This window comes from Macaca nemestrina, chromosome 1 (genome assembly GCF_043159975.1).
Source record: "Macaca nemestrina isolate mMacNem1 chromosome 1, mMacNem.hap1, whole genome shotgun sequence".
Classification (NCBI taxonomy): domain Eukaryota; kingdom Metazoa; phylum Chordata; class Mammalia; order Primates; family Cercopithecidae; genus Macaca; species Macaca nemestrina.
The window spans coordinates 78,321,205-78,346,713 of record NC_092125.1 but is presented as its reverse complement, the minus strand read 5'-3'; the positions used below and the strand labels follow the sequence as shown (position 1 = coordinate 78,346,713).

Sequence of the window (25,509 nt, the reverse complement as noted above, 5' to 3'; positions counted from 1 at the left end):
ATTAAGAAATGGTATACAGGAAAATGACCTATGAATTGACAGACACTATAGCTGAGTTTGTCTGTCATTTCTTTAGGCCAATATTCTGTATGACTGTGCTACTTCAATATCAGAAATCGACGAACACCATGCAACCAACGCAATGACAGGTATGCAGAAGATAATCTGTAACACTATCATGTAGATGTCTTGAAGAATTAAAACATAAATATACCTAATGAAAACTTGTTTGTGTTTTTCTGACAAACCTCATATTTATTTAACCTAACAGTCAACCTATGTACCATTTATTTATCAGGATGTATCAATTAAACCAGTTTGCTATATTTACTAATACATACATATGATCCACCTCAGAGTCCAGAGGGCTGTTTCACCAAGGAATTTCCACCCACCTCAATCACTTCAGTGAAATTCCCTAGACATCTTGCTCTCCAAATAATAAAAAGAAGAGTAGCCAGGTACAGTGGCTCCCGCCTGTAATCCCAGCACTTTGGGAGGCTGAGGCAGGCGGATCACTTGAGGTCGGGAGTTTGAGACCAGCCTGACCAACATGGAGAAACCCCGTCTCTACTAAAAAAGAAAAAAAAAAAAAAAAAAAAAAAAAAAAAATATATATATATATATATATATATATATATATATATATAAAATTAGCCGGGCGTGGTGGCACATGCCTCTAATCCCAGCTACTCGGGAGGCTGAGGCAGGAGAATTACTTGAACCTGGGAGGTGGAGGTTGCAGTGAGCCGAGATCACGCCATTGCATTCCAGCCTAGGCAACAAGAGTAAAACTCTGTCTCAAAAAAAAAAAAAAAAGAGGAGACAATGACATGGCTTATAAAACTTTGCAAAACAAAACCAACTTTCCAGTGTGAAATTTTAAACAAATGCTTGTGGAAATTCATCTCAGCTATAATCACTTTAATTCTTTTTCTTTTAAACTGAGTTTGAGGCTGGGCATGGTGGCTCATGCCTGTAATCTCAGCACTCTGGGAGGCAGAGGCAGATGGATCCTTTGTGGCTAGGAGTTCAAGACCAGCTTCGTCAACATGGCAAGAGCCCATCTCTACTAAAAATACAAGAATTAGCCAGGTCAGTGGCGTGTGCCTGTAGTCCCAGCTACTCAGGAGGCTGAGGAGGGAGAATCACTTGAACCTGGGAGGCGGAGGTTGTAGTGAGCCAAGATCGCATCACTGCACTCCAGCTTGGGTGACAAAGTGAGACTGTATCAAAAATAAAATAAAATAATCTGAACTGGACAGAATTTACATTAATTCTTAATATGGGTATTAAGATATTAGTAGTTTACATCTGACCAAGCTCTATAAGATCAACACAGCAACAATATTTAGATTATTCATAGAGTCTTACCTCAGCTCCAACTTATAATAATATTGAAATAGCTTTCCAATTATTTTCCGGTCTCTAGCCACTACTTTCTTTTCCTAAAACATACTCTTACTCCTCAAGTATACTTAAAAGTTTAAACTCCTTAACAGCATAACTTAGAAAAAATTCCATTCACCAAATTAAAAGAAATTGCTCAAAGAAAATGAAAATCGAGAATGTGTTCCTAAAAGGAATAATTAACATCCCCCTCTCCACATCTGTGAAAAACAGTAACAACACTCAAAGCCTCCGTAATAGTACTAGAAGATAAACTAGCTAGACTATTATCTCATTAAAAACAGGGGCCACGTCAGTCTTGTTCACTGTAGCTACTAGCAGTTCCTAGCACGGACACATACTAAGTGCTTAACAATGTGTTCTGTTTTGTTTCGTTCTGAAGAGACAGTGTCTTGCTCTGTCAGCCAGGCTGGAGTGCAGTGGCATGATCATAGCTCACTATAACCTCAAACTCCTGCACTTGAGCGATCCTCTGGCCTGAGCCTCCCAAGGAGCTGGGACTACAGGCCCACACCACTACACCAGCTAATTTTTAAATTTTTCTGTAGAGATGGGGTCTCACTGTTGCCCAACTGTGAACTGCTAGCTTCAAGCAATCCTGCCGCCTTGGCCTCCCAAAGTGCTGGGATTACAGGCGTGAGCCACCACGCCCACATAACAATGTTTCTCGAGTGAATACATGAACAGCGCATCATCTATGGCATACTGTGCTTTACACGAAGTAGTTTGCATTTATTATTTAGTATTCATAACAGTCTACCTGCAACCATTGCTTTTCCTATTTTATAGAGGAGCCAGAGGTTAAGTAAATTCCTCAGTCTCACACACAGTGAATGGCAAAGCCTGAGTTCAAATTCAGTTGCCATTCTCCAAAGCTCATAGATTTCCAAGCAACTTCTCTTTCAAAAAGCACAAAAGGGAACTCTTCAGGATAAAAGAATTATTCTAAGACACAATTGTGATAGTGTCTGTTAACTGAATAAATTTAGTATAAATCACTTTAATAAATTTTTTTCTTTTTTAATTTTTTTGAGACAGAGTCTCGCTCTGTCGCCCAGGCTGGAGTCCAGTGACGTGATCTTGGTTCACTGCAGCCTCCGCCCCCCAGGTTCAAGCAATTCTCTGCCTGACCCTCCCGAGTACCTGAGATTACAAGTGCCCGCCACCACGCCTGGCTAATTTTTTATTTTCAGTAGAGATGGGGTTTCACCATCTTGGCCAGGCTGGTCTTGAACTCCTGACCTCATGACCTACCCGCCTTGGCCTCCCAAAGTGCTGGGATTACAGGCAAGAGCCACCGTGCCCAGTCATGAATTTTACAGTATGTAAAGTATGCCTTAATAAAGTTTAAGAATGAGGCAGATCTATGTGTAGTGATTTGGAATAAACTATAACACATAAAGTGAAAAAAATCTAGGCACAGAGCAGTAGATAGAGATACTCCCTTTTGTATAAACATATGTATATGCTGACAGAAGAATTCATTTTTTTCTGGAAAGATTCAGAAATAACTGTAAACAATGACTGCCTCAAGAAAAGGTTCTGGGTACCTGGAGTAGGAAAAAGCCTACTTTTCAGTGTATAAGCTTTTCTACTATGAATTGTTCATTATGTCCCTCTATTATCTTTCCAAATTAAAAAAAAAAAAAGAAAAGAAAGAAGAACTGGGAATATAATGATCAGTGTAATCATGTGCATTTAACTATATTATAATTTCTTAAATTTTAAGTATCTATATAATTACATAGTCCTATTTGCACTTAAAAGGAAAGTAGATTCAGAATATGAGACTGAATATTTTTTCTGAAGAAAAATTACATTTCAGGCTCCCCTGCTAAACACTGTCCATCTTTGGATCCATGATACCTTAATACAGCCCAATAAATTCTCACAGAAAAAAAAAAAAATCAGAGCCTTTACTTCTAGGTATCAATATTTAAGAAAATCTAGTTTTTAATATTTTAACTGTATGATAGAATCTTTTTAAGTTTATACTTTAGTTCCCCAAAAGACTATTTTTAGCATATTTTATTTAACATATATAAACAGTTCTCAATCGTCCACATTATTTTTCGATTTTTGAAGAAAAAATAATTCGCTTTAAAACACTAAAAAATTTTAGAAAGCATTCTACCTGTTGATCAAGTATTCATCCTTTGTCTTATGATGAAACACAGGAATTGGAACACCCCAAACTCTTTGCCTTGATATACACCAATATGGCCGCCTGTCCATCATTTCAACCATGCCATTCAGTGCTGATCCAGGAATAAATTTCACCTTTTTTAACAATTCCTGCAATTAATTCATAAATCAAGTCTTGTGAGAGAAAGCAGAACAAGTATTCTAGAACAGTCAATTTTCCAAATGCATTTCTTTCTTTTGGATGTTTGTAGCCATTCACATGCCTCCCTTACCCTCCCCTCAAAAAAACAACTAAAAAAACTAAAAGATTTCAGAGCAAATAAGCCAAAGTAAAAATGGAGCCACAAAGAACTTAGTAAATAATATCAGGAGCAGTGATAATATCAGGAGCATTGTTGTATTTTTTAACAATGTTACAAAAGATTTCATACCAATTTCTAATTTACACCAACCCTAGATCAAAACTGGTAATAAAAGTTTTCACAGAACTATTATTCTTCACTAAACTATAGTTAAAATCAATTCAAACTTGATTTCCACCATTTTTTAGAACACTTAAGAAATAAATTACTATCTTAGGCTGCCAAAAAAAGATTGTAATATACCTAATTTTACATAATGTAGTTTACACTATAGAAAACACTTTCTCAAAATAAGCCCAAGCATGTGGCTCAAACCTGTAATCCCAGCATTTTGGGAGGCTGAGGTGGGAGGATCACTTGAGCCCAAGAGTTCAAAGTTGCAGTGAGCAAGGAGCATGGCACTACACTCCAGCCTGGGCAACAGAGCAAGAGCCTGTCTCTAAAATAAATAAGTATATATCTCTCTCTCTATCAACAAATGGATAACAGTTATTTCCTCTCAAGAAAGCTCCCTTCCTCCACTTCCACAATAAGGTTGAAAACTACTACCATTTATTTGTCAATTAGCAAAAGATTAATTGTACAGCAAAAATGTTTAACAGGCTCCAAAAAGGTCAAAATGCTAACTTCATTTTAAAAAATCTTTCTATCCATTAATAAAACCATTTTTACATTTTCGGAGAAGGTTTAAATGGTTTCCTCACTCACCATAACTACCAGAAGTTCCCTCCCCCAAAGCTCTCTGTAGCACCACCTATTGGCAGAATGACAAAATCTCTACAAATCAATTTGATTAATGCTATACTTGGTTTAAAAGTCTAAGAAATGTGAATATTGACTAGATATTTGATTTTGCTAAGGAATAAATATTACTTTTTAAAGGTAGTGATACTGGCATGGGAATTATGCTTTAAAGAGTCTGGCCGGGCATGGTGGCTCACACCTGTAATTCCAGCACTTTGGGATGCCGAGGTGGGCATATCACCTGAGGTCAGGAATTCGAGACCAGCCCGACCAACATGGAGAAACCCTATCTCTAATAAAAATATAAAACTAGGCGGGTGTAGTTGTGCATGCCTATAATCCCAGCTACTCAGGAGGTTGACGCAGGAGAATAACTTGAACCCAGGAAGTGGGGGTTGCTGTGAGCCAAGATGGCGCCATTGCATTCCAGCCTGGGCAACAAGAGTGAAACTCCATCTCAAAAAAATAAATAAATACAGAGTTTATCTTTGGCTCATGCCTGTAATCCCAGCACTCTGGGAGGCCGAAGCAGGTGGACTGCTTGAGCTTAGGAGTTCGAGAACAACCTGGGCAACTTGACAAAACCCTATCTCTAGAAAAAATACAAAAATGGCCGGGCACGGTGGTTCACGCCTGTAATCCCAGTACTTTGGGAGGCCGAGGCAGGTGGTTCACGAGGTCAGGAGATCGAGACCATCCTGTCTAACACGGTGAAACCCCCTCTCTACTAAAAATACAAAAAATTAGCCGGGCATGGTGGCGTGCACCTGTAGTCCCAGCTACTCAGGAGGCTGAGGCTGGAGAATGGTGTGAACCCAGGAGGCAGAGCTTGCAGTGAGCCAAGATCATGCCGCTGCACTCCAGCCGAGGCAACAGAGTGAGACTCCGTCTCACAAAAAAAAAAAAAAAGAAAAAATATAAAAATACAAAAATTACCCAGGCATGGTGGCACAGGCCTGTAGTCCCAGCTACTCAGGAGGCTGAGGTGGCTGAGGTGGGAGGATCGATTGAGTTCAGGAGGTAGAGGTTGCAGTGAGCTGAGATCACACCACTGCACTCCAGCCTATGTGACAGAGCAAGACCCTGTTTCAAAAGAAAAAAAAAAAAAAAAAGAGTTTATCTTTCAAATATATGTGCTAAAATATTGCCGGGACAACATATAATATGGAAGAAATAATGCCTGGAGTTTGCTTCAAAAAAATCCAATTGTTAAAGGGTAAAAAGTGGGTGGTCGGAGGGGTGTAGATAAAAACAAAATTAACAAAAGTTGATTATTGTTGACACTGAGTGATGGGAATATGACAATACATTATCCTATTCTCACTACTTCTGCAAAGAACAATTTTTAACTTTACAAAAAGTAAAAAAAAAATAAATAAACTTGGCTTAAATATATTGTGTCAGACTTAGACGTTCTACAACCAAAAATCGGTGCAGAGCTGCAATTTACAAATTTTAACATTGGCAAATAAGGAAGAAAAAAACAAAACGCACTATATGTTACAGTTGTCCACATTACACAAGTATAGAAAGTACAAAATGCTATAAAAAGCTTTGGCAAGGACCCCAGATTGCCAGGTCAATAAATGAACCAGCTAAATACAGTAGTATCTTTCAACTGTAAAGCAAAACACCTATATATTGAACCTGGTTAACACATACATATTTAAGCTCTTTCATTAAATAGACTCAAGTTGTGAGAGATGTTTACACACACACACACACACACACACACACACACACATATATACATACGCCCACATAGAAAGATACATATTAAATGAAAGGGCTCAAATATATATTATTTAGAATACCAGTTATAAGTATTTGTAACCTCAAAGCAATAACTTTGTATATTTTTCATATTGTTAGTTTTTCTTTTTAATATGCTTTCTTTGTAACTAGAATAATAACTGTTTTAATTCATTGCAATTTCAATCTTAAGGAAGCAAAGCATTTAAAAAAGTTTTACTGACTGCTTATTATACATCAGACCATATTCTGGAAACTTGTATTTCCTTACTCCATGAGATAAGCATTATTATCACTTTATATAGATGAGGAAACAGAGGCTATCGCAGGTTAAACTAGGTAACACAGTTCTGCCAAATTCTATGCAACTTTGACTACACTGGGCAAGAAAGTCTATCTAGTAACTGTGTGATTTGGACAAATCACTTAACCTCTTTATGCCTCATTTCCCACACACGTATAATAAAAACATGGAAGTCCGAGGTCCTTCCAGATCTAAAATTCTACAATTTTATGAAACTAAACCATAATAGCAGCAATCCCTATAACTCCTGAAACCCCACGTCAACCTCACATGCATACCCTTTATACTGAGGGAATGATATGCCCAACCCCTTATAACAGGATGCTTTTTATACCTTGGCTGCAATCTTAATATCTGCAATGTTTATAAACCACTGCTTGCTGGCACGAATAACCACGGGTTTCTTGGTCCTCCAGTCATAGGGATAGCTGTGCACCAATTTTTCTTCTTTCAACAAATTCTTTGCAGTCTGAAGCATCTTTATAACTTAAAAACAAAAAACAAAAAACAAATTATATTAGACATAAAAAGTACTGTGAAAATGCTAAAAAAGCTCTAAACTTCCAGCAAGTACTAAATCTGCAGCAACAGGTGGCAATAGAGTAGTCAACCTGCCAGCCGCAGTGGCTCACATCTGTAATCCCAGCACTTTCGGAGGCCGAGGCAGGCAGATCACGAGGTCAGGAGTTCAAGACCTGCCTGACCAACATGGTGAAATCTCGTCTCTACTGAAAATACAAAAATTAGCCAGGCGTGGTGGCGTGTGCCTGTAATCCCAGCTACTCAGGAGACTAAGACAGGAGAATCGCCTGAACCTGGGAGGCGGAGGTTGCAGTGAGCCGAGATTGCGCCACGGCACTCCAGCCTGGGTGACAGAGCAAGACTCCATCTCAAAAAAAGAAAAGAGTAGTCACCTTGGTTGGGTGTGGTGGCTCACACCTGTAATCCCAACAATTTGGGAGGCAGAGACAAGAGGATCACTTGAGGTCAGGAGTTGAAGACCAGCCTGGCCTGCATGGTGAAACCCCATCTCTATTAAAAATACAAAAAAATTAGCAGGGTGTTATGGTGCACGCCTGTAATTCCAGCTACTTGGGAGGCTGAGGTTGGAGAATCATTTGAACCTACGAGGCAGAGGCTGCAGTGAACCAAGACTGCGCCACTGCACTCCAGTCTGGGCAACAAAGCAAGACCCTGTCTCACGAAAAAAAAATAAAAAATAAAAAAGAGTAGTCAACTTCCAGGTATCAAAGGCATGCTCTGGGATTCTCCTGGAAAAAAAAGCAGGGACTATAAAATATTAATCAGACTCCAAATTATGCCACTTTCACCTCTTTTCACGTCAAAGAGAAGATGAACAGATTATATCTAGAATTCTAGATTTGAAGTTTAGAGCCATAATCTTTCATACCATGAACCTTAAAATGGTCTCCAATAATCTGGAAGAAACCAGGTGCAGTGGGTTGAACTGTGTCCCCAAGATCTAACCCCCAGCACTAGTGAATGTGACCTTACTTGGAAATTAGGCCTCTGCAGATGTAATCAAGTTTAGATGAGGTCACACTGCATTAGGGAGCACTGGTGTTCTTAGAAGAGGACAGAAAGAAGATAATGTTTTTGCCACTGATTCAGCCATGTGAAACTCATCTAATTACCCTTTTCCGGGTATGAAGCTGCTGTCTCTAAAAGTGCCATCTCATTGTGCTATTATCAGTCAATGCTAGAGAAATTCTGAACAGCTTATGTACAAAACTTTTTAAAATTTTTGTATTATTTTGAAACTTTGCTTCTTTGGGTTTGTGGCACCCTGGCCACCCAATTTAACTGTGACAGCCATTTACAGTCTGTGGGCTGGCAGTTTTGTTTTTTGTTTTTTTGTTTTTTGAGATGGAGTCTCGCTCTATTGCCCAGGTTGGAGTACAATGGTGCGGTCTTGGCTCACTGCAACCTCTGCCTCCCAGGGTCAAGTGATTCTCCTGCCTCACCCTCCCGAGTAGCTGGGATTACAGGCACCCACCACCACACCTGGCTAATTTTTTGTATTTTTAGTAGAGACAGTGTTTCACCATGTTGGCAAGGCTGGTCTCGAACTCCTCTCCTGACCTCGTGATCTGTCCGCTTCAGCCTCCCAAAGCGCTGGGATTACAGGCCTGAGCCACCACTCCCGGCCGGGCTAGCAGTATGCTGATCTTTTAAAGTTTCTTTCTCTACCCAATCCCCACTTTCTGGTAAGGTTTCTGTAAAGTCTGTCAGGTGTACATCCTGCAGCTTACTAGCTTAAAACGTACTGTCCTTTGATGTAGTCTCTTTGGGGCCCATTGGGAGAAACAGAAATCAATAGTCCACCTGTTTTGATAATGAATATTGACAAGTGTCTTTTTGAAATAAAGAACCAGTCCCTCCAATAAAACAAAAAAGGGAGAAGAGAGAGGATTCACAGAGAGACATATAAGACCTAAAGAAGGTGGCCGGGTGTGGTGGCTCACACCTGTAATCCCAACACTTTGGGAGGCCTAGGCAGGTGGATCACTTGAGGCCAGGAGTTCAAGACCAGCCTGGCCAACATGGTGAAACTCTGTCTCTATTAAAAATAAAAAATAGGCTGGGCGCAGTGGCTCACGCCTGTAATCCCAGCACTTTGGGAGGCCGAGGCAGGTGGCTCACGAGGTCAGGAGATCGAGACCATCCTGGCTAACACGGTGAAACCCCCTCTCTACTAAAAACACAAAAAATTAGCCAGGTGTGGTGGCGGGCACCTGTAGTCCCAGCTACTCGGGAGGCTGAGGCAGGAGAATGGCATGAACCCAGGAGGCGGAGCTTGCAGTGAGCCAAAATCATGCCACTGCACTCCAGCCTGGGCGACAGAGCAAGACTCAGTCTCAAAAAAATAAAATAAAATAAAATTATGGCCTGACATGGTGGGGGCTCACACCTGTAATCCCAGCACTCTGGGAGGCCAAGGCGGGCAGATCACCTGAGGTCAGGAGTTCAAGACCAGCTTGGCCAACATGGTGAAACCCCATCTCTACCAAAAATACAAAAATTAGCCAGGAGTGGTGGTGTGTGTCGGTAATCCCAGCTACTTGGGCGGGTGAGGCAAGAGAATTGCTTGAACCCAGGTGGCAGAGGTTGCAGTGAGCTGAGATTGCACCACTGCACTACAGCCTGGGCAACAGAATGAGACTGTGTCTCAAAAAAAAAAAATTAACTGGGTGTGGTGGCATGTGCCTGTAATCCCATCTGCTCGGGAGGCTAAGGCACGAGAATCACTTGAACCCAGGACACAGAGGTGGCAGTGAGCTGAGAGCACACCACCTTGGGTGAGGAAGTGAGACTCTGTCTTGAAAAAACAAGTAAGATCTAAAGAAGGTCATGTGACAAGAGAGGCAGAGAGTGGAGTAATGCAGTTATAAACCAAGGAATGCCAAGGATTTCCAGGAGCCACCAAAAGTTAGAAAGAGGCAAGTAAGGATTCTCCCATAGAACCTTCAGGAAAACATGGTCCTGCCAATACCATGAGTTTAGACTTCTAGCTCCCAGAACTTGAGAGAATAAATTTCTGTTGTTTTAAACCACCAAGTTTACAGTGACTTTTTACAGTAGCCCTAGAAAAGTAATATATCAGGTCTAATTAGTCTTAGTCTTAGGGTGGGCAAAGAAAGGTTTTCATAGCACCTGGTCTCTGAATCTGTAAAGAAAGACAGAAAGACAATTCAAGGCTGGAGGATTCCCAAGATTCTAACACATAAACCATGCCATATAGGTCAGTTATTTAGAAGGGTTAAAAAGTGAGTGGGGAATGTGTAATTTACAGTCAACATCCAGCCCTGATCTTGATTTTATCCTTCCACAAAAGTAATACTACTGATTATTATCTCCATAGCCCTAAAATAACTTCACTCCCTGTTGACTGCCCTGACTTGCTTAAATAAAGCCGCTTCAAAGCAAAAGATGAAAAAGTCGCAAACTCCATTTTAAAACATGTGGCAAAACAAGACATAATTTATTCTTTTGTTTCTGTTAAAGTATAAGAAGGGAAAACAGGTAGTAAAGGTTACTGCTAGCTACTTTTCAGAAAATATGTATGATATCAACAGATATGATGCTCACCCACATCAGTTCCCTCTTCAAGGACAGCCTTGTTTTGAAGTTCAGGACCTGCAACATCTGTGAAAACTCCATCTTCATCCACTAAGCAATCCTATAAAGTATCATTTTGAACAATTAAAATATCAAGACATTTTCTCTTATGACAATATCTGGCAAAACAATAGATATAAAACATCTCAGTACAGCCTAGTCTTTTTCTACATTGAAACTCTAGGTACTTGGCCAGGCGTGGTGCTCAGGCCTGTAATCCCAGCACTTTGGAAGGTCGAGGTGGGTGGATTGCTTGAGGTCAAGAGATCGAGACAATCCTGACCAACATGGTGAAACCCTATTTCCACTAAAAATACAAAAATTAGCCAGGCGTGGTGGTGTGCACCTGTAGTCCCAGCTACTCGGGAGGCTGAGGCAGGAGAATCGCTTGAACCCTGGAGGTAGAAGTTGCAGTGAGCCAAGATCATACCACTGCACTCCAGCTTGGGCGACAGAGCAAGACTCCATCTCAAAAAAAAAACAAAAAAGAAAAAGAAATAGGAATTTGTGAATTTTATACATTTAAATCACCAAAGTCATAATGTGTTATTGAAGCATATACATAAAACTTTAATAATAAAAGTAATGAAATATAGTAAAACATCTTTGAGTGGTCTCTATTGTTTCCAAATCTATGCCTATGTACACAGTTGCTCCCGTTCAGACTCACCTTTTAACTAAATGGAAATACTTGCTAAGTAACTGAAGTATGTAAAGTAAATGGAGAGAGGACTGTTTTTCTAAAACAAACAAACAGGCTTTTTCAGGGAGTAAAAGTAATCTGTCTATGTGACTTAATACTAGAATGAAAGTATTTTAAAAGTGCCCCATGATATATATTCTTCAATTCTAATGTGATAATTTTCTCCTAATTCTGGGAAATCTTTTTCAATTAGTATGAATTAATGAAACTTTAGAGTACTACACAAAGCTAAGCATTTCACAATTATGATGAAAAAAGTCATCATTTAAAAAAAATAAAGATGTTGGTTAGAAGTTATCATTTCCTTTTATTAAGATGAATAATTAAAAATGAAAAAAGAGGAACAGTACCATGGGCAGGTTGTGCTGAGACGCTACACCGTAATCTTCCATACCATGAGCTGGGGCTGTGTGAACCAATCCTGTTCCTTTTGCCATGGTCACATGATTTGCAGGTAAAAGAGGAGAGGCTTTATCAGGAATTAACGGATGACTACAAGTACCATTTTCCAAATCTACACCTGTAGGGAAAGAAAACCATTATTAAGAATCATTTTATACGGCAAGTCTATGTCCTTAAGCTTAGCAATAGAATATCAGGTTAAATGTACCGAATCTAGAACAATACTGGCTAGGCTTAAAATCCAGCTTCCCTTTTAACTTGTTCTGTGACCTTCTGGAATCTACAAAATTGAGATAATTATGGTTCCCACCTCAGAGGGTTGCTGTGAGAATAAACAGAGTTAATGTAGTTTAAGTGTTTTGATACTTACTCTATCTACCACTTAATACTCTCCCTCACCACCCTCCCAAAAAGATCTCTAAGTAATTAATAAGAAATAATTCATTTTTTTCTGGAAAGAAAACCTACCCCATACAAATCACTTCATTTTTAGCTCTTCAACGTTCCTATTACTTTAATAAGTAGTAAGCTACGTGACACCAGCTTATTTTGACAAGGATAAGAAATATACATACTCCTCCACAATATGGTTACTCAAAGAGCAACTCAATAATTATCTGATAAGAATTTGAAACAATTATGCTATCTAGACAAAAGATCTTTAAATTTGACTTGAACATTTTCAAAAATCTTGTGATTTTTAGTTTCTATGATAACGTATAACTTGACAATGAAGTCTTTAATATCCTCTGCATTTATAAAAGGGCAGGGGGCTGGGGGCAGTAGCTCATGTCTGTAATTGCAACACTTCGGGAGGCTGAGGTGGGAAGATTGCTTGAGGCCAGCAGTTTGAAACAAGGCTGGGCAACACAGTGAGAGAGGGTGTGAAGTAAATTATTATTTTGGTTTGTATTTTTATTATCCTATTGCACCAAAGAGGACCAAATGGTCTTAAAAATTCTTAAGCTCCTTTCCTGCCTCTGACATAAAAATCTTTTTATTTTTGTTAAGGCTGTTTTTAAACTTCGCATTGGCTTGTATCTGAACTGATTAATTTAGAGGGCTTTCCTATTTAGCTGGGGGGTCTTTCTAGGCAGCTTTTGTATCTTTATTAATGTGATTGATTTTTTGAGCAAGAAATTAAAAGATATGTCATACCTAAGGATCAAAGATAATTTTAGGCTAGGCACGGTGGCTCACGTCCATAATCCTAGCACTTTGGGAGGCAGAGGCAGGAGGAACACTTGAGCTCAGGAGTTCAAGACCTGCCTGGGCAACATAGTGAGACCTCATCTCTTTAAAAAAATAAAATAAAATAAAATTTTAGTCCAGGCACAGTGGCTCATGCCCATAATCCCAGCACTTTCGAAGACCAAGGCAGGAGGATCACTTGAGGCCAGGAGTTCAAGACCAGCCTGGGCAATGTAGCAAGACCTCGTCTCTACCAAAAAAAAATTAAAAATTAGCCCAGCATGGTGGCATGCACTTGTAGTCCCAGCTACTCAAGAAGCTGAGGAGGGAAGATCACTTGAGCCTAGGACCCAGAGGCCGTAGTGAGCCAAGATGGCACCACTGCACTCCAGCCTGGGCAACAGAGCAACACCACATCTCAAAACAAAACAAAACAAAAACAACAACAAAAAGATAATTTTAAACTTCCCTAGACTTCCATAATTATATTTCAAAAGCAGTCACTACCTCAAAAGTCCTAAATTATAGCTCACCAAGAATTATTTTGGGCTAGGCAGAGTGGCTCACGCCTTTAATCCCAGCACTTTGGCAGGCCAAGGCAGGCAGATCACCAGAGTCCAGGAATTTCAGGCCAGCCTGGGCTACACAACAAGAATTCATCTCTGTAAAATATTTTTTCAAAATTAGCCAAGTGTGGTGGCATGTGCCTATAGTCCCAGCTACTTGGATGGTCAGGGCGGGAAGATTCCTTGAGCCCGGGAGTTTGAGGCTGCAACGAGATGACTGGGCCACTGCATTCCACCTTGGGCAACAGCCTGAGACCCTGTCTCTCTTTTTTTTTTTTTTTTTTTGAGACGGAGTCTCGCTCTGTCGCCCAGGCTGGAGTGCAGTGGCGCGATCTCGGCTCACTGCAAGCTCCGCCTCCCGGGTTCACGCCATTCTCCTGCCTCAGCCTCCCGAGTAGCTGGGACTACAGGCGCCCACAACCGCGCCCGGCTAATTTTTTGTATTTTTAGTAGAGACGGGGTTTCACCGTGGTCTCGATCTCCTGACCTTGTGATCCGCCCGCCTCGGCCTCCCAAAGTGCTGGGATTACTGGCGTGAGCCACCGCGCCCGGCCGACCCTGTCTCTTTAAAAAATAAAATAAAATAAAATAAAATTCCTTTGACAGAAGAACTGCTTTCCGAATAATTTTCAGAATTTATTCAATTCTTTATTAAAATTACATATCAAAAACTAAGCATATTCATTTCCTTTCTTGCTACTTTTATTAAAACAGATAAAAACAATTTTAAAAATTAATTTTGCATAAAATTTTACAAAGCAACTATTGGATACTGCCAGAAACTTGTTTTATCTGTTGTACATTTATCAATATTCATATTTTTCTGTACTCCTATCATGCATAATGTATATTCTCCTTTAGTGTAATCAATGTAAAATGTATTCTAGAAAGGTAGAGGCCTTATCTGTTTCAATTCACAACAGGCAGTTCAGCAAAGTAGTAAATTCAAGTCAGCCCAACACTTTGATGACTATGTTGTCAGATATCTAAAAATCTTCACCTGAAAATGTTGAAATAGTCTCAAATGCTGTTTCCAAAGTAGAAGCAACAGTTTCTACTTTATCTGCAGCCAGTACGTAGAGGTCTCCAGACTTAGAACATTTCACAACAGCATACCTAACATAAAATTTTAGGAGAGAATTAATACTAATGAAACAAGAAAAGCCACAGATATCATTTTAATTTTTAAATATCATTTTAGAAAAAACTAACTTCAGGCCGGGCACAGTGGCTCACGCCTATAATCCCAGCACTTTGGGAGGCTGAGGCGGGCGGATCACCTGAGGCTGGGAGTTTGCGACCAGCCTCACCAACATAGAGAAACCTCGTCTCTACTAAAAATACAAAATTAGCGGGGCGTGGTGGTGCATGCCTGTAATCCCATAATCCCAGGTACTCGGGAGGCTGAGGCAGGAGAATTGCTTGAACCCGGGAGGCAGAGGTTGTGGTAAGCCAAGATCACGCCATTGCACTCCAGTTTGGGCAACAAAAGGCGAAACCCGGTCTCAAAAAACAAAAAAGGAAAAAGAAAAAACTGACTTCAAGATCAAACTGTACTATTTTCAAAACACTTCGTAACTTATACTTCTACTTCATTTTCCCAAAAAGCCAGATAAGGTCTTCAAAAGGATCACCTAAAGGTTAAAATCTATATGAACCTAATAACTAAGTTATAATTCATTAAATTTTAAAATAATAAAGAGGATAAAATAAATTCAAAATAATGTTAATGATGGAATAGATTCTATCTGTGTATTAAAAAAATGCAATAATATACCCACTTTGATTCAGGCATATAGCAAACAGCTTCATTGGCTGGAATCGTCCAAGGTTGTGTGGTCCAGACCAAAAAACTAACAGGAGATGAACCATCTGTGAAGATAAAATTGTAAATATGTTAGCAAATGGGATAATTCTATAACTTTAGTACACTCAAGCTATGAATAAATCTTACCTATAAGAGATGCCAATTTAGGAGAAGGTTTCAAGAGAGGAAATTTTACATATATTGAACGACTGACATGCTCAGGATTATACTCAAGTTCTGCTTCAGCCAATGCAGTCCTAAGGTTTAAAAACATTAAACATAAATATTTCGAAGCCTCACAAATTTCTCCCTTTCAATTACCAAAAAATGCATATATACCTAGATGAGGGAGACCAAAACACAGGTTTGTAAGATCGATAAACCAAGCCCTATAAATGACAAAAATATGAAGTTAAAGGTAGAATTTTGTAACACATACTTCAACCTACTCAAAGAGAAAAAATACTTCTTTACCTTATCATACATTTGGTAAAAAGTTCTCAACTGTTTGGCTTCATACTTTCCATCAAATGTATAGTAGCAATTATTCCAATCTGCCATTATTCCCCAACGAATAAATGCTGATTTCTGTTTCTCAATGGCTGCTTTAGCAAATGATCTAGCTAAAAAAAAAAACACACACACACACACAGAAAAAAAGCTTTTAAAAACCAACGAATTTGAATTCTTAAACATGGTTTAGCATGTATCTCTCTAAATGCAAATGCTGTAGACAGTTTAGAATATAAAAAAAATTTTTTTGAAATGGAGTCTCACTCTGTTGCCCAGGCTGGAGTGCAGTGGTGCGATCTCAGCTCACTGCAACCTCTGCCACCCGGGTTCAAGCAATTCTCGTGCCTCAGCCTCCCTAGTAGCTGGGACTACAGGCGTGCATCACCACGCCTGGCTAATTATTTGGTATTTTTAGTAGAGACGGGGTTTTGCCATGTTGGCCAGGATGGTCTCAAACTCCTGACCTCAGGTGATCCACCTGCTTCAGCCTCCCAAAGTGCTAGGATTACAGGCATGAGCCACCGCACCCAGCCTATAAAATTTTTTAACAGAAAAATAATTTGAAGGTCAACAGTGTTCAGAAGATACCTACAACAAATTCTAAAATTAACTGAAATTGCAAAAGTTAAAATTTTATTACTGTCTTCTGTATTTTCCAGACTTTATACAATCACTTCACTGGAAAAAATAAACTGGAAAAATTATTCCTTATTGTTTCTTAATTTAAAAAAAGGTCAGATAATAATTTTCATTTCATTATACACAAAAAATTAATCAGAATATCAAAGGTAAGCCAATGATAATAGGTTTCACAAGGAAGTAAAAAAATCTTCACAGTTATATCCAAATGTACAATAGTACAACATATAAGAAAAGGAGAGTCCTCCCTGGCCCAGTCGACTGAAGAAAAAGGATCAAATAAGAGATTAATGTAAAATATATGTATTTTAGAACTTAATTGTGGCTTAACACCTGAAATAAGTCAACAAGCCCCTTTGAGGAAAGTAAAAAAAAGAATATACCAAAAAATAATTTTATAAAATATGAACATTAAGAAACTGAGAATGCAATTAGAAATGCTCACAAAGTCTTTCCTTCAATATCCAAACATAAGTTCTTACAAAAATCCATGAAATAAAATCTGAATTTTCTGTGACAGAAAGGCATTTCCAATAGATCTCATTATAACCAAACCAAACAAAAACAAAAGGTTCCTTTGGTAAAACTCTGACTTTTCCAAGGACCCTAAGTGTTTACAAATACCAGTTTAAAACAGAAACAGAGATTATTTACCTTTCTCTCTAATTTCCATAGCTGAAAGATTCTGAGCTTCTCTACCAAGTTCTGATAATACTTTTATTTCAATGGGCAACCCATGACAATCCCAGCCGGGCACAAAATGTACTTTGGAGCCACTCATCATATGGAATCGATTGGCTATGTCTTTCAAAATCTGCAAAGATAAAATGATAATTATCATTCATACATAAAACATTTGGCCTACAATTTATGTTCTTTTTTTACACTTAATACCATTTTTAAAACTGCAATGAGAAAGGAAATGTACAAATTAACTCATAAAAAAACTATTAACACAAATAGTCTAATATTATTTATATTGAGCAAATAAATATCATCAGACCATCGCAGAACTTATAGTGTACTCAGAGAATGGAATATTGTGGTTAACTCTGTCACTGACAAAACCCTTACTAAAATAGTAGACCTCTTCATTAGGTATAGTTCTAGAACTAATTTACCTTTTTAAGTTCATTTTAGATACTAGAGGGCAGCAGAGCCTTTTAAAAAATGTATTACCATAGTAGAATGGGGGAATCAAAGGCAAAGGATAGATTTGCCTCCAAGCTCAATTTCCTTCTTCCCAAAAGGAAATAGTGCTCTGACCACTAGCCCAGTAGTCCAGAAAACAATTTCCTCCTGTCCATATCTATCAAAAGTAGAAAAGATACTACATTCTCCTCCCATCCCTTCCCCCCTTTAAAAACTCTAATTTCAAACTGTTTACTAATGAACAGGAAGGAGACTTGTCATCTGAGTGGTTGTCATATTAAAAAAAAAAAAAAAATTTCATCTAGCTATACATACTTAAGATTGGTACACTTTACTCTGGGTATATTATTTAAATCAATCATCATATAAATAACCTCCTTTCTACTTACCTCTTTGGAAATGGTTTACTTATTTTTTTGTCTCTTCCCTGTAAAACATAAACTCCATGAAATCAGAGAGCCCATCTGTCTTCTTCACCTGTGAATTCCAGCCTTTTGAATGGTTTCTGGCACTAGTCTATATTTATCAAATACATGAATACATGGATGCATATATGCTCTAAACGATGGTATCTTATACAGTAGCCACTGGCCACATGTGATTTTTGGTGCTAGTCCGAACTCAGATGTGATGTAAATTATGAAATATATACCTGATTTCAAACATGTGTTACAAAAATGTGATATATATCAAAAATTTTCTACATTGACTGTATGTTGAAATGATACTTTAGATATCTTGAGTTAAATATAATATTAAAATTAATTTTGCTTGTTTCTTTTCATTATTTTCTGGGGCCACTAGAAAAATTTTAACTTACCTATGTGGCACAAATTTGTAGCTTGCATTATATTTCTTTCTTTTATTTTTTCTTTTTTGAAACAGAGTCTCGCTCTGTCACCCAGGCTGGAGTACGGTGGTGCAATCTCAGCTCACTGCAACCTCTGCCTCCCAGGTTCAAGTGATTCTCCTGCCTCAGCTTCCTGAGTAGCTGGATTACAGGCGCGCACCACCAAGCCCAGCTAATTTTTTTGTATTTTTAGTAGAGAGGGAGGTTTCACCATGTTGGCCAGGCTGGTCTCGAACTCCTGACCTGATGATCTGCCCGCCTCAGCCTCCCAAAGGGCTGGGATTACAGGTGTGACCCACCGCACCCAGCCGCTTGCATCGTATTTCTACTGAATAGTGTTGCTCTCAGTCATATGAACAGGATGAAATCAATCACTTGAACTAATAATTAATAGTGTACCTAATAAGGATTCTAAAATGTAATAATAAAATATAATATATGAAGCCTCTAGTGAAAAGAATAGTAGCAATATAATAGGAATATTTTACTAACTCCTCAGTATCACCACCATCCTCCTTCTCCCCAGAAAAAGTTCCTCCATACTTAAGAGTCACTTATCTCTGTTCCTTTCATTTTTCTAATATTCATATATTGCTTTGTTTGACAGATAAATATCTGAATGCCTACTATATGTCAAGAATATGGTACCTAGAATATGGTAGTAAACAAAAATATATATATATTCTGTGTTCTCATGGAGGAACACAGAATATATACCAACATATCACACGCTATGGAGAAAAAAGCAAATTACAGGGTTAGAAAATGACATTTAGTGGCTGAGGGTGGTACCATTTTAGAGGGAAGTCAGGAAAGCCTGATGAGATGACATTAGAACAGAACCTGAAAGAAATGAGAAGGTGATCCGTGTGAATATTCTGGTGATGCATTCTAGGAAGAGGAAAAAGCAAGCAAGACTATAATTAGCATGTGTGAGGAAGGACAAGAATTGGTCCCCTCCTAGTTCCAAAGTGTCCATGCTCTTCGTTAAGGCTTCAAGAAGCCATCTCTTTACATGAGAGATAGTTTTGTAAGACGCCACTGTTTTGGCCGGGCATGGTGGCTCACGCCTGTAATCCCAGCACTTTGGGAGGCTCAGGCAGGCGGATCACGAAGTCAGGAGATTGAGACCATCCTGGCTAACACGGTAAATCCCCATCTCCACTAAAAATACAAAAAATTAGCCGGGTGTGGTGGCGGGCGCCTGTAGTACCAGCTACTCAGGAGGCTGAGGCAGGAGAATGGCGTAACCCGGGAGGCGGAGCTTGCAGTGAGCTGAGATCGCCCCACTGCACTCATGCCTGGGCGACAGAGCGAGACTCTGTCTCAAAGGAAAAAAAAAAAAAAAAAGATGCCAATTATTCCTTTGCCCTCAATCCACATGGAGCTGGCTCCCTCTGCTCCAGCTCCAAGAGTAAAACACGTGATTCATTGTAGCCATTAACATATTCTATCCCCAAGTCTGCAATGACTGATTCAGAGATAGATGTGTGACCCAAATCAGGCCAATGAGATTCAATTCCAGGACTTTTATAAGAATTGTTGGGGGCCGGGTGCACGACTGTAATCCCAGCACTTTGGGAGGCCAAGGCGGGTGGATCACGAGGTCAGGAGCTGGAGACCATCCCAGCTAACACGGTGAAAACCCATCTCTACTAAAAATACAAAAAATTAGCCGGGCATGGTGGCGGGCACCTGTAGTCCCAGCTACTTGGGAGGCTGAGGCAGGAGAATGGCATGAATCTGGGAGGCGGAGCTTGCAGTGCGTCAAGATTGCGCCACTGCACTCCAGCCTGGGCGACTAAGCGAGACTCTGTCTCAAAACAAAAAACAAAAAACAAAAAACAAAAAACAAACCAAAAAAAACTGTTGGGAAAGAGAAGGTAGAATAATGTAAGCCTGAAACTGCTGGGAAATGTGCTGGGGGTCTGGGGCAGGGCGGTCACCAAAAGTAGAAAGCCTACCAAAGAGTGAAAGACAGAGAGAAACCAATTCTTAATTTCATGTGAGTTCCAGATCCAGTCATGCAGGTGGCTAAAACTATCTGGACTCTACAGTTAAAATAGCCAGTAAATTCTCTCTCTCTTTTTGCTTAATCCAGTTAGAGTTGGCTCTTCTACTCCTTGCAAAAAGGTTTGAAATACTAAAGAGTTTTATTCTGTATTTATATCACAAAACATGATCTTACTGTGTATATTTAAAACAATAGCTGACCAGGCGCGGTGGCTCATACCTGTAATGCCAGCACTGTGGGAGGTCGAGGCGGGCAGATCATGAGGTCAGGAGTTCGAGACCAGCCTGGCTAACATGATGAAACCCTGTCTCTACTAAAAACACAAAAATTAGCCAGGCGTGGTAGTGCGCGCCTGTAATCCCAGCTTCTCAGGAGGGTGAGGCAGGAGAATCGCTTGAACCCAGGAGGTGGAGGTTGCAGTAAGCTGAGATTGTGCCACCACCACACTCCAGTCTGGGCGACAGAGCGAAACTCCATCTCAAAAAAAAAAAAAGAAAAGATAATTATTTTTCTCAAATTAATGTCTTTACTCTTTGAATACATGCAGCAGAAAGTTCCAGAAGCAAAATGGATAAGAGAAATGAGGAGCCTTACATAATTTAAATAGAGGTAAAGACACAACAGCAATAATTTTAAAGCAAAGATAGTATCTGCTGAAGCTTCTAAGTGGTAAATAGTAAGAGTATATTGGACTAGACAAGAGTAAGCCAGACTAATCTATTTAGTTTTATTCATCGGCACCAGAACCAGACTGCTTCAATACTGTAGTATATTCCTCTCTGGTACAGCAAGTCATTCTTCATCTTTCTCTAAATTTTCTTAAATATTCAAACCCATTTACTTTCCAGATGTACGTTTTAGCTATTAAGCTCATTTTTTGTTTGTATTTATATTTGTTGTTTGTGATTACAAGAGTAATACAGCTTCCTTGTTTCAAAAAATGTCAAGCCTGGCACAGGAGCATGCACCTGTAGTCCCAGCTACTCAGGAGGCTGGGGCAGAAAGACTGTTGAGCCCAGGGTTTGAGGCTAGCCTGGGCAAGATAGTGAGATTCTGTGAAAAAAAAAAGAAAAAAAGAAAAAAAAAATTCAAGTGTTATAAAAATAATCAATATTGGCTGGGCACAGTGGCTCATGCCTGTAATCCCAGCACTTTGGGAGGCCAAGGTATGCGGATCACAAGGTCAGGAGTTCGAGACCAGCCTGGCCAACATGGTGCAACCCTATCTCTACTAAAAATACAAAAAAATTAGCTGGGCGTGGTGGCGGGCACCTGTAATTGCAGCTACTTGGGAGGCTGAGGCAGAAGAATCGCTTGAATCCGGGAGGCGGAGGTTGCAGTACGCCAAGATTGTACCATTGCACTCCAGTCCAGGCAACAGTGTAAGACTTCATCCCAAAAATAAATAAATAAAATAAAATAATAACAATAATAAATATTGACTGGGTGCAGTGGCTCATGCCTGTAATCACAGCACTTTGGGAGGTCGAGGTGGGTGGATCACCTGAGGTCAGCAGTTCGAGACCAGCCTGGCCAACAAGGTGAAACCCCATCTCTACTGAAAATATAAAAATTAGCTGGGTGTGGTGGTGGGCACCTGTAATCCCAGCTACTCAGGAGGCTGAGGCATGAGAATCGCTTGAACCCAGAAGCCGGAGGTTGCAGTGAGCCAAGATCACGCCACTGCACTCCAGCTTGGGGGATAGAGTGAGACTCTGTCTCCAAAAAAATAATAATAATAATTAAGTTTTTAAAATTTTTATAAAAGTAGATGCTAATATAATACAGTTTTAAAACGTATTTTTCTACTCTCATTTAATACATGTTTTATGTCAGTGCATGTAGATCTACCTCATTCCTTTTAAGATTATATAGTACTTCATTACCAAGCTGTATTTAAGCCCCACTGTAGCCATCCAAAATGAGCTGCTACTGTAATTCAAGATTAAAACAGGTTAGTTAACATTTCTTTTACCTAAAGCGCAGCCACTTTTTCTAACAAAATTTCCAAAATTTCAACTAGCCAAAGCATCAAAAGAATAGAGTTCAATTATCAGAACAAAGATAGCCCTAAAATGTATCTAATATGTATGACTACAAAAGGCTCAGAGAACCATAGCAATGGAATAGTGCTGAAAGAACACATTTGCTGTTTGGAAAAAAAAATCAATTTAGATACTCAACTTATGACATCAACCCCAAAAAAGTCCAAATAAAGAATTAGACATTTATCATCATAAATCAATGCGAAAATCAAAGCACACAGAAATCACAGATAGGCAAATTAAAACATTTAAATATTACATTTGGCCTGTCAAATTAGCAATATATACTCAAGTTAGCAATAATGTTCAATGTTAGTTGTATATAATAAGGTAAGTCTCTCAAGTTTGGTTGTAGTATTAAAAGTGATATAACCAGCCAGGCACAGTGACTCATGCCTGTAATTCCAGCACTTTGGAAGGCCGAGGTGGGTGGATCACAAGGTCAAGAGATTGAGATCATCCTGGCCAACATGGTGAAACCCCATCTCTATTAACAATACAAAAATTAGCCGGGCGTGATGGCTTGCGCCTGTAGTCCCAGCTCCTTGGGAGGCTGAGGCAGGAGAATCGCTTGAGCCTGAGAGGAGGAGGTTGCCGTGAGCAGAGATCATGCCACTGCACTCCGGCCTGGCGACAGAATAAGACTCCATCTCAAAAAAAAAAAAAGAAAAAGTGATATAACCTATTGAAAAGCAGTTTAGCACTAAGTATCCGGTAATTTCTGTGTAGTAATATACCTCAAAGAAATAATCTGAATTTTTCAAAAAGTTATAGGTAGTAAAATATTCATTATATCATACTGTTATACAGTCATTAAAACACCTAAGTAAGGTATAACAATGTGGGAAATTATTTATATTAAAAACATTAGGAGGGCCGGGCACAGTGGCTCACGCCTGTAATCCCAGCACTTTGGGAGGCCAAGGCAGGTGGATCACCTGAGGTCAGGAGTTCAAAACCAGCCTGGTCAACGTGGCGAAACCCTGTCTCTACTAAAAATACAAAAATTAGCTGAGTGTGGTGGCGTAGGCCTGTAATCCCAGCTACTCGGGAAGCTCAGGCACGAGAATCGCTTAAACCCAGGAGGCAGGGGTTGCAGTGAGCCGAGATCACGCCACTGCACTCCAGCCTAGGTGACAGAGCGAGACTCCATCTCAAAAAATAAAAATAAAATAAAATAAATAAAAACTTTAGGAGAAAAGGGAAGACACAAAAACAACATAAACTTTTTTTTTTTCTTGAGATAGGGTCTTGTTCTGTCAACCAAGCTACAGTGCAGTGATACGATCACAACTCACTATAGCCTCCACTTCCCAGACCCAAGTGATCCTTCCACCTCAGCCTCCCAAGTAGCTGGAACCACAGGCTCATGCCACCACATCTGGTTTAATATTTTTTTATTTTTTTGTAGGGACAGGGTCTCCCGATGTTGCCCAGGCTGGTCTCAAACTCCTAGGCTCAGGCAATCCTCCCGCCTTGGCCTCCCAAAGTGCTGGTATTACAGGTATGAGCCACTGTGGCTGGCCCACAACTTTTTCTAACATTAAAAATACTAAGGAGTCCAGACTGGGGTGCGGTGGCTCATACCTGCAATCCCAGCACTTTGGGAGGCCGAGGCAGGCGGATCACGAGGTCAGGAGATCAAGACCATCCTGGCTAACACAGTGAAACCCCATCTCTACTAAAAATACAAAAAATTAGCCGGGCATAGTGGCGGGCACATGTAGTCCCAGCTACTTAGGAGGCTGAGGCAGGAGAACGGCGTGAACCTGGGAGGTGGTGCTTGTAGTGAGCTGGGATCGCACCACTGCACTCCAGCCTGGGCGACAGAGCGAGACTCCGTCTCAAAAAATATATGTATATAAAAAATAAAAAATAAAAATACTAAAGAGTCCCAATCACTCGGGAGGATGAGGCCAGAGAATCACTTGAGCCCACAAGTTCAATGTGCCAGCCTCAGCAATATAGTGAGACCCAGTCTCTAAAAAATACTAAGAAACTAGCCTAAATTATTAATAGTGCTTATGTCTGGCTGGTAGGATTAGAGTAATTTTAATTTTCTTTTTGTTTTTTTCTTTGAGACAGGGTCTCAGGGTCTCGCTCTGTCACCCAGGCTGGAGTGCAGTGGCGCAATCTTGGCGATTCTCATGCCTGCCGAGTAGCTGGGATTACAGGTGCACGCTAGTACGCTATTTTTTATGTGTTTAGTAGAAACAGGGTTTCACCATGTTGCCCAGGCTGGTCTCAAACTCCTGGGCTCAAACAATCCACCCACCCCAGTCTCCCAAAGTGCTGGGATTACACGTGTAAGCCACTGTGCTGACCAATTTTAATTTTCTTCTTTCAATTTTCTTGTGTTTTCCAAATCTACCTTTATAATCAGAAAAAAAAAAAAGTTAACTTTTTTAGAAGTTTCAAAATAGGCCGGGTGCGGCAGCTCACGCCTGTAATCCCAGCACTTTGGGAGGCCAAGGTGGGTGGATCACCTGAGGTACAGAGTTCGAGACCAGCCTGGCCAACATGGTGAAACCCCATCTCTACTAAAAATATAAAAAAATCAGCTGGGAGTGGTAGTGGGCGCCTGTAATCCCAGCTACTCAGGAGGTTGAGGCAGGAGAATTGCCTGAACCCAGGAGACAGAGGTTGCAGCGAGCCAATATGGTCCCACTGCACTCCAGCCTGGGTGACAGAGTGAAATTCTGTCTCAGGAAAAAAAAAAAAAAAAAGGTTCAAAACAGACTTTCTGCTTCTGGGAAGATGGAATAGAAAT

General features: G+C 39.9%; 1 protein-coding gene across 1 annotated transcript in view; it reads right to left on the bottom strand.

Moving 5' to 3' along the window:
- The window catches only part of LOC105493738 (isoleucyl-tRNA synthetase 2, mitochondrial), a 73,489-nt gene that overhangs the window by 32,013 nt on the left and 15,967 nt on the right, over positions 1-25,509 (bottom strand). The window contains exons 3-12 of the mRNA XM_071080933.1: positions 17,333-17,492; positions 16,001-16,149; positions 15,866-15,915; positions 15,674-15,783; positions 15,501-15,591; positions 14,720-14,835; positions 11,911-12,080; positions 10,828-10,918; positions 7,052-7,203; positions 3,545-3,705 (exon numbers count right to left, since the gene is read on the bottom strand). Coding sequence (XP_070937034.1) covers positions 3,545-3,705; positions 7,052-7,203; positions 10,828-10,918; positions 11,911-12,080; positions 14,720-14,835; positions 15,501-15,591; positions 15,674-15,783; positions 15,866-15,915; positions 16,001-16,149; positions 17,333-17,492 — 1,250 coding nt within the window. The remainder of the gene's footprint in view (positions 1-3,544; positions 3,706-7,051; positions 7,204-10,827; positions 10,919-11,910; positions 12,081-14,719; positions 14,836-15,500; positions 15,592-15,673; positions 15,784-15,865; positions 15,916-16,000; positions 16,150-17,332; positions 17,493-25,509) is intronic.